Consider the following 10,230-nt stretch of genomic DNA (forward strand, 5'->3'; position numbering starts at 1 on the left):
ACTAGTGCTAGATATGGTGCTATGACGTCAATAACAGAACTTATTATTTTTACAGATTTGCCCCATATATCAGCAGTTTTTTTTATTTCTAAGGATCTGAAAGTTTTAATTATTTCTGCTGGGCTAACAACACTGAATTTGGAATTTTCTTCACATTCATTAACATTTTCCAAAAGAAGTGACTCGGTAACACTGATGGAGGAGACAAGGGTGCTTGAGATGGAAAATGGAATGTCAGAAAAAAAATTCTCAAAAGCAGAAGCTACTTCCTGCTCAGAGTGGATTTTTGTATTGTTTATTATTAGATTATATTCAAACTTGTAGTCTTCGCTCTTCCAGATTCCCAGTTAATAACTTCCAAAGGCGTATTGTTATCTACCAACAGTCCCTTCTGCTGGATGTTGGTTGGTCGCAGTTGATCAGGTCGTATCCCATTTCTGATGACGAGGAAAGAACCTCTGTATTGTTTCTGAAAGGTGTGAAGTCATTACTGTTGACATCACAATTGCTATTTTGCTGAAGATCACTCATTGGTTCTTCTAAAGAAAACTACACGAGTAGGTATTGTATTACTTTCGTTTATTCAACGGGCAGCGTTACGACGTCCCAGAGAGGTCCGTACCGTACGACAGCCCGAGCACGACTGACTCGAGTGTCGACCGTGCGGCTGTATTTATAGGACCCGGCGCACGTGCCACTCCACGTGTTTTTGCGCCGATATGTGTAATAAAATAATAACAACATGGCTGAATAATATAAATTGAAAATGTGTAATTAGCCTTCAGTACTTAATTATATACCAACTTGTTAATAACCTAGCTGTAAGTTTTCCGAAAAGAATAAAAATAAAATAATTAAACTATATTTGTACTAAAAATATTAGTGTCTGTTATACAGTTATTTATAAATCATTAAACTGAAGTGATCATTATATAGAATAACATTAGTAACACGGTAATGAATAACAGATATCTTATGGCTCCATGCGGTCGGTAGCGTTCGTTAACACATCAAGTGATCAGTATAATAATACCGCTGTCATTCTCCCAGGAGTGCACCGGGCACCGCGACATCAACCACCAGTGCGTCGTGCACGACCTCAAGCTGCTGCTGTGGCGCTTCGCCCGCGGGCGCACCTTCCACGACGACACGGGCGGCGGAGGCCCGCTGTCCAACATGCAGCTGGCGCCCGCGCTGCTGCAGATGGCGCTCTTCCTCATGAACGCGTCAGTATTGAAACACGCACACTAAACAACTGTTGCAGCTGCGGTGGCAACTCGTGTCATAGGTGTCTACAGACGTTTGTGTGCGCGCAACATTACAATATTGGCGATCGGGACGAGAATTCCGTCATTGTTTCTTTAATGTGTGCATACAAAAAAGTATGAATACGATAGCACCTAAGCTATTACTACAGCTTGCTTTCGTGGGTTCAGTATGTGTAGATGTCAAAACTCTTTTATGAGCGTGTAATGAATGTTTTAGGACCCGCGTGGTTGGCCGCGAAGTGGCAGCTTTGGAGGGATTCCTGTCATGGACCCCGCAGAAGTTGCTGGAGTCTGCGCACGAGGCGGAGGGGGTGCAGTACTACCTCACGCTCATGCTGATGCTGTATCCTCATTCCAAGTGAGTACCGCGTGTCTTTCGAGCTAGTTATTGAATGGTCCGACATAATTTAGATAAAAAATAAATTCATCAGCAGATCTGTTAAAATGAGCTAACGGCTCAATAGCTACAATATAATAATAACAGTTGTCAATTCAATCCAATTGTATTTCAAAAAGGCTTCAAATTCAATTTTTTTATTCAAAATAGCATTTGAAACAACTCATCGAACGTCAAAAAACTACCATCCAATGGAAATAAGATCCGAGAAGAACGGGCGCAAGAAAATCGGCGGGCTTTTTTTTTTACAAATGATGGTCACAATGTAATATCGAATATTAAAATTTATTATTTAACGGCCCGAGGGCGGTCGCTCCGTTCCCAAACTTTGTCACACAAATGTTTTTCAACAATTCAATCGACATTCGCGATCAAGCCGGATCTAAAAGGGCTCGGTGTTTCAATTGATCAGTTTTAGCAGTGAAGCAGGAGGAACACAATCGTAACATATGCTCCCTCGCTCGCAGATGGAGGGTTCACCGAATAGAGATGCTGCGGCGCCTGCTGGTGACGGGCCACGTGCGCGGTGCGGGCCCACTGGCGGAGCAGGGCGGGCCGCGGGGCTGGGCCCACTACCGGGCCTACGCCGTGAGCATGGCGCTGGCGGACCGGCTGTACGCCGACATGTTCAAGGTTTGACATGACGTGGAAACAGTACTATGACCCGGCTAACTTTGAAAGCAAACAGTCGCTTAAAACGTTATTGGATTTCGGCCATGTCCGTTCTTTTACAAGATTATAGTTGTCACATGTCAATCTATCGATCACTGCATGATTCATCCGATCGGTTTTTTCTTAGACAGTTTCGCCAGGCTGGCTGTTTCTGTCATATAAATGATCTTCCTAATCTTATAGAGAAAAAACATAAGGTAATATTGTTTGCGGACGACCCTTCACTGATTTTCAATGTGAAAAGATACCAAACTATGTAGGACGAAGTGAACGACATTCTATCTGACATCGTGTACTGGTTTAGCGCTAATAACCTATTGTTAAATAGCAAGAAAAGTAATATTTAAAATTTACTAACGTAAGCTGGTCCACTAGACCATTTTACCAAGCCTGGCAGCTGAAGTATGACACAACTTTGTAACTCATATCTCTAGGAACCACAACCGATGACGACAATTAATTAATAATTTTATTATATAAATTCAATTTATATAAATATTTTAAAAAAGTGTCGATTTCTTTCTGTGATACTTCCAGTTGTGTTGATAAATATAAAAGTGTCTCAAAAGAAATGTCATATTTAAAACTATAATTAAAAAAAAATAAGGAGTGGATTGAAAAAATAGTAACAGTGCGTCCCCTTCCATCTGCAAAAAGTAAGGGCCGATAATTCCTCGCACCGACATTTCGGCCCGGTGACTTTAGTCGAATATTGGAGTGACTGATGTTTTTTTTTGCTCCAATAGCTGCAACTTTGTTTGTTAACATATGCAGTAAGATGAAACTAGGCTTCATCCGAAAACAAGATGTTGATAAACGTTAGAAAGCGCTCAATCATCTGATTTACGTACTCAAGCCTCTGAATAGCATCATGAGGCTTTAATTCTAGCACCGACTGAATTTTGTACGGGTGCAGTTTTAAATCTTTATGCAAAATTCGGCCTAATAACGATCTGTACACGTTTAAGGCCAAATTGAAAGGTTCGTGAAAAGGGTTGTACTTAGGCTGGAAGAACCTTGAAAAGGGATGCACTTAGAAGTAGATTATATATTGGTTTTATTTTGAAAGCAACATGTTTATATGTATTACATACATATATTTCATGTTTAAAACATGAGCCTAATAATTTTAATATCAACTTAAGAAAAACTTGATAATATAATTTGCCAATATGCAGCTATCTTTATACAGGGTGTCCCGTAATCAGTGGACCAACGGGATACCCGTGATAGGGGTGGTCATCATCTATCGAAAACACCAAATTTTACTGTTCTAGGGCCAGTAGTTCAAAAGATATGATTTTTTAAGCATTATTTTGAAAATTCTACCCTTATCAACACAAAAGTTGAAAAAAAATATTTTTTATTTTTATTTTGCCCTGTTTCTTAACTTAAGGTGGCTGAGGAAACATGTGTCTTCACAATTAAATCCATTTTTGTGAATAAATATTGCCAAATTAAAAATTAAAAACCAAAACATGCGCAAATATCAAATAACTAAATTTGCAACGTGATGTTTGAAGCAAGCTAGTGCAAAAAAAATGTATGACAGCCTTGCGGACCATTATTTAAAAAACATCTGCAGTTCATACTGATTCCAAAAAGGTATAATTAATCATTATTGTGAAACAATAAAAGACAATAATTATTTTAAATCAACATTAGATAGCAATTTCTTGGCGGAATTTACAATAAAACAAAAGTAAATAGTTAGAATTTTTTTAAATATTTCTTATAATAAATGTTCGAAATGTCTTCCTCTTACTCTAAGGCATAGCCGGCATCTTCTTATAAAATTTCTTTTTAAACTTTTTAACGCCCTTTCATTATTTTTGACTTTTTCACTCACCACATTCAGTTTTTGTCTTAGCTGTCTTTCGTTATCGTTAACGGTTTCATATACGGATTCTTTAAAATATCCCCATAAAAAATAATCCAATGGATTAAGATCAGGTGATCGAGCTGGCCATGGGATTGTACCTCCTCGTCCAATCCACCTACTTGGGTAAGACTCGTTTAAATATTCCCTCACTTGTCTGCAATAATGAGCGGGTGCGCCATCATGCTGTAACCACATCCTCTCACATACCTCCTGTGGTACATTTGCTAATAAATTACTTAAGTCATTTCTTAAAAATTGCAAGTACCGAGCACCATTAAGCCTCGGTGGGAGCTCAAATGGACCAATAAGTTTACCATCTAAGATTCCAGCCCACAAATTGACTCCAAACTGGTGCTGGAATCTATCTTCTCGTACAATACGTGGATTCACAACAGCCCATTCATGTAAATTATGAATGTTAAACACTCCAACTCTTTTAAAACACGATTCATCGCTCCATAATATTGAATTGAAAAATAGTGGATCTTGTCGGCATCGGCGAAGCATCTCTGCACAAAAATCTATCCTCCGTTGATAATCAGCAGGTAATAGTGCCTGCACTCGTTGAATATGATAAGGGTATAAACTGTTTCTTTTTAAAATGCGATGTACTGTTGTTTTTGCTATACCAGTACGTCTTGAAATACGACGAACACTCGTAGAAGGTTCTTCTGTCACTTCGGCCAGTATTTGAAGTTCATCGACTCTTCTAGGTCTTCCCACGTTGTTTGCAGCTCCGGGAATTCTGCCTTCTAAATACGCGTTATTTACACGGAGAAAAATTCGATGATCCGGATAGCGGTCGCGATTAGGATAGCGCTCACGATACGTACGGGCTGCTTGCCGAGCGTTTGCATTACACAGACCGTAAATAAAATACATCTCAGCATATTCACGAGGAGTATAGGTATTAGGCATTTTATAAAATCCGGGCAAACAGTATCCAAATCACAAAGACAAACAAGGTCCAATTCAAGCGTCAGTCACCAAAAAAAAGAGTCGTAATGGTAGCGAAGTAAAAAACACGTGTGCAGCTACGAGCTATGAGCAAGTCTCTGATGAAACTAAGAATAATTTGAAAAATTAGGGTGTGGGGATCATAGGCGTCGGCCAATAGGACCCCGTAAACGAAAAAGGTACCTGAGCGAGAAAGAGATAGCATATTGTGTTATCTCTCTCTCGATAACAAAATAATTCTCAGAATAGATAGCGCTTAAATGTTTCTCGCAATTGGAGTCTAAAATTGGTTATTAAGTTATTTTTTTTGTAAAATGTAATATTGTTATACCTTTTTGGAATCAGTATGAACTGCAGATGTTTTTTAAATAATGGTCCGCAAGGCTGTCATACATTTTTTTTGCACTAGCTTGCTTCAAACATCACGTTGCAAATTTAGTTATTTGATATTTGCGCATGTTTTGGTTTTTAATTTTTAATTTGGCAATATTTATTCACAAAAATGGATTTAATTGTGAAGACACATGTTTCCTCAGCCACCTTAAGTTAAGAAACAGGGCAAAATAAAAATAAAAAATATTTTTTTTCAACTTTTGTGTTGATAAGGGTAGAATTTTCAAAATAATGCTTAAAAAATCATATCTTTTGAACTACTGGCCCTAGAACAGTAAAATTTGGTGTTTTCGAGAGATGATGACCACCCCTATCACGGGTATCCCGTTGGTCCACTGATTACGGGACACCCTGTATATACCTAGGTATATATTGTAATTTTAAACAAAAATATTATACAGTATGGATTTTGCATTTATGAATTAAATATAGCCACATACTTGTCATAGCATTTGCTGTCGATACACAAAACATGAACGAAATCGGTGCATTAGTTAGGTATGTTGCCATTCCGCGCGCTTTAAGTTCAAAGAGGCTCGTTTGTCAGACAGAACAGAAGCGGTGTTGCCTTGTTTCCTGTTCGCTTGTCGCGGTGACTTCAAACGCGTTGGACTTAAGCAAATGAACGCGTACGGGCACTATGTAAGGCACAATCTATTGATAAATAGCTTCTTTTAAAGGGAATAATATCCGATACAAAAAGCTATTAACTTTAAATACTTAACGCACAGTGTTTCTAGAAATTTCGTAAAACCTTAAAGCACTCGTTCCTCCTGCCCTGTGCTTATCCGGGGCATCAAAATAATAGGGATGTCCCAGGCCCAAGGGTGTCGTCAGAGGAGACTTAGGGCTATTACGATTTTAGCTTCTTTGCACTCCTGTACCTTGCCGGCAAGATTATGAGTACCACAACGGCACCTTTTTCTGCTGTGAAACAATAAATGTGTCAGCATTTCGTTCTGAAGGGCGCCGTAGCAGGTGAAATTACTGCGCAAATGAGACTTAGCGTCTTGTGTCCTAATCTTTCAATAAACGCAATGAAAGGTTACTGCAAGTTTAAGATTACTTTTCCATGTCATGTAATTCTGTATTGACAAAGGTAAGGTAAGACAAAAAGTTTAAAATCTGGAGTAACTTTGAGCTTATAAATAACACATTCGACGAGTGTAGTTATTGTTCCGCTCAGAACTTTTGGGTTTTTTAAGAATCCTGAGCGGCACTGCATTCAAATTCAAATATTTTTATTCAAAATAGGATTCAAAATCACTTATTGAACGTCAAAACCTACCACCCATTCAAAAAATACTGCCTCAGACCTGAGAAGAATGGCGGCAAGCAACTCAGTGAGCTTTTATTTTATATAAAAATATGGATTACAATGTGATATCGTACAATAAACATTTATAATTAAAGAGCCCGTGGGTGTTCGCTCCATTCTCCAGTCCCGTTTTCTAACAATTCTTTTAACACTAACACGTTTCTTTTGTACATTTTGTGGGATCATATTGTATAAGCATATACATCGCCCAATAAAAGACTTACTAACTAGACCCAACCGAGTAGTAGGCATAACAAGTTTATGTTTGTTCCTTGTTGTTAACATTATGAATGTCCAGTTTCTAGAAAATTCCTCAATATGCTTATGAACATACAGAACATTATCAAAAATATATTGAGAAGCAACAGTCAAAATGTTTATTTCTTTAAATTTTTCTCTTAATGATTCTTAAGGACCTAGGTTATAAATCGCGTGAATAGCCCACTTCTGCAGCATAAAGATTGTATAAATATCGGCCGTACTGCCCCATAGCAATATACCGTAGGACATAATACTATGAAAATAACTAAAGTATACTAGTCGCGCCGTATCTATTGCAGTTTATTTAACAATAAGTTATTGCCGCTAAACCAGTACACGATGTCAGCTAGAGCATTGCTAATGGGCAGGAAGTTTGAATTACAATCAGCTGAACGTCCCGCTCATGTCGTCCCTGCCTGTAACGTAACGTTCATGTGACAGAACGTGACGACGCCGAGCGTCGACCAATGGCCGGCCAAGCTGGCCGAGTACATCCGCATGAGCGACGAGCCCATCGCCAAGGCGGCCGAGCGCGTCGTGAGCAGCCTCACGGACGAGCTGCTGCCGTGCACGACCTTCGCCGAGTTCTGTGACGCCGCCGGCCTGCTCGGAGACATCCCGGAGCCCGACACCTTCCTGCAGCGTCTGATCGACGACCAGCCCTGATGCACCCGACCCGACTGTGTACTCATTTAAACTAATTGGCTATTAACCCGTTTTAAATGTATTCATATGTACCGCAATTGTATTTTGATGTAGCTTTGTTTCGGTTTTGTTTGCGTAATAAACTTTCTGCTTAGATTGTGTGTCTTAATTCCACAGTAAATGTAAAATTTCTTCATCCCTTTTTAAAATTATATGATTCGTATAAACGGTATACGTTATTATTTTAACGAAGCTACTGCTCTTGAGTATTTCGACAAAAAATGTGGAATATCTGATTTTACACTAGGCTTTTATGATTGAAATGGTAAAATAAAATTAAATCGAATGCAAAAAAAATAATTCGAGAACGCCGGATGACACTAACTTGATTGATTTTACTAACTTTGTTTCACTAGCCGGCACGCGATATAAGATACTATGAGATAAGGCAGTGTTACTTTTACACGGTTAGAAAATACAGCGTGCAGCTAGTAACACGAGAAAGAGATAAATCCTAAATTGGTAACAATGGCACCATTTTATAAAACAAATATTTTGTGATAAAGAGCTTAGTAGTATTTGTAATAATAAGAGAACGTCTTAAGGTCAAAGTCCTCCAAAATTCTGCCTGCGCCCATTTTTATTTTTCCCCGCCCACACACCCATTTCATTCATCATTCATGCTACCTGCGACGGGTGCGGGTGGGGGGCGACAAACAATGAAAATTTTGTATTACACTTAATCCATTATTATGTTCACTTGCAACTGCACTTGTTCCTCTCAACCGCAGGTTCTGCTCGACGCCACTGATTCTGATACATTTAGTGCAACTTTCACGCCATGTTGTAACATCGTTGTGTCAGTCTTAATCGTATCGATTACTGTTACGATCCGGGCTCTCATCTCCTCAGTGTCACAATTTTTTCGGAACACGTATTCTTCCACACAGATTGTGGAACAAATTAACAGCAAAGATTTTTTCTCAATCTTTCAGTGTCATAACCCGAATGACGCTGCCGAATGTCTTGTTTCCAGCATGTCCTCAGCCATCAAATCGCACTCATATTTCCAAATTACCAGTAGAAAGCGCATCATTAAGCCATGGATTACTCCTGGCCTGCTGAGGTGCATACGTCACAGGGATAAGTTACACCGGAACTTTTTTAAAAACCCAGAAGATGAGACACGCAAACTGATCTTCTGTCGCTATCGAACGTTCTGTAACAATCCCTTAAAAAAAGTGAAGCGTCAATATGAAAGTTCCGAATTAGAACAGGCTAGAAACAGTCCAAAAGCTACATGGAAACTCATCAAACGGGTAGCAATCTTAAGCAAAAGCAGAGATACGGCCTCTGACCTTCTAAACTGTAGTAATGAACCGTCGTAGGCTGTAAACAATATCAACACTTAATTTGCGAATGTGGGTGGACCTTTGGCGGCTAATATCAAACAGTCTGTTCTTTATAAATATATCTCCGAGAATCGTTCCGAATTTGAGATACTGGGCACATCCACGTCGTCCGCACCTCAATCAATGGCTCTTCACAGCGTGGATAGTGCTGAGCTGGAAAACATCATCCTTAGCCTTAAAGAAAATTGTGCAGTTGGATTTGACGGTATATCCCCCGCAGTAGTGAAGGCGACTCGGCACACTCTTATTCCTACTCTCGTTTTCATCTTTAATCTATCTTTTTCAATAGGAGTTTTTCCTTTTATTTTTTCAAAACTGCAGTTATCAACTAAAAAATAGAAAATAAATTTAAATTGAAAATAGTGTAAAAAAAATATATTGTATATATAAATGTAAATATATATATATATATATATATATATATATATATATATATATATATATATATATATATATATATATATATATATATATATATATATAGTTGAATTTTATATAAAGCGTGCTTTTTAGTTTTTTTTAACTATTATTTTTTAACTTGAATTATTATTAAATCAACCCTTACATCCTATCTAACTGATGTACATCTCCTGTCAGTAGGCGCATTCGAAATTAGAAAGGCGAATTTAGTACTGATATTTTTAAATTCGAAAATTATAGTGGTGGCCATAATTAAATGTAGAAGTATATGAAATGCTCTCTGTTATTAAACAATCATACATTTGACGAGAGAATGCGAAATTGTAGCCTCATCCGTTTACTTTATAGATCCATATGTTTTAACAGTAAGGGACGAGACGAGCAGGACATTCAGCTGATGGTAATTGATACACCCACACACAGATTTCAATGCATTGCTGCTCAGGATTCTTGAAAAACCCAAAAATTCTTAGTGGCAATACAATTGCGCTTGTCACATTGAGACAAGATGTTAAGATGCATTTGCCCAGTAATTTTACTAGCTACTAGTACTACTAGTTAAAATTATAATCATGTGAGTCTTAGATAGAAGCTTAAAACTTAAC

At 38.2% G+C, this 10,230-nt stretch overlaps 1 protein-coding gene across 34 annotated transcripts in view; it reads left to right on the forward strand.

Annotated features, from left to right (window-relative positions):
- LOC126964629 (protein purity of essence) overlaps positions 1-7,949 on the forward strand; it is a 96,547-nt gene extending 88,598 nt beyond the window's left edge. For all 34 annotated transcript variants that reach the window (XM_050807822.1, XM_050807820.1, XM_050807819.1 and 31 more), the window contains 4 exons: positions 1,051-1,226; positions 1,486-1,626; positions 2,133-2,298; positions 7,590-7,949. In XM_050807822.1, the coding sequence (XP_050663779.1) occupies positions 1,051-1,226; positions 1,486-1,626; positions 2,133-2,298; positions 7,590-7,814 (708 nt within the window). In that variant the 3' untranslated portion in view covers positions 7,815-7,949. The remainder of the gene's footprint in view (positions 1-1,050; positions 1,227-1,485; positions 1,627-2,132; positions 2,299-7,589) is intronic.
- The last annotated feature ends 2,281 nt before the right edge of the window (positions 7,950-10,230 follow it).

Source organism: Leptidea sinapis, chromosome 5 (assembly GCF_905404315.1).
Source record: "Leptidea sinapis chromosome 5, ilLepSina1.1, whole genome shotgun sequence".
In the NCBI taxonomy this organism is placed as follows: domain Eukaryota; kingdom Metazoa; phylum Arthropoda; class Insecta; order Lepidoptera; family Pieridae; genus Leptidea; species Leptidea sinapis.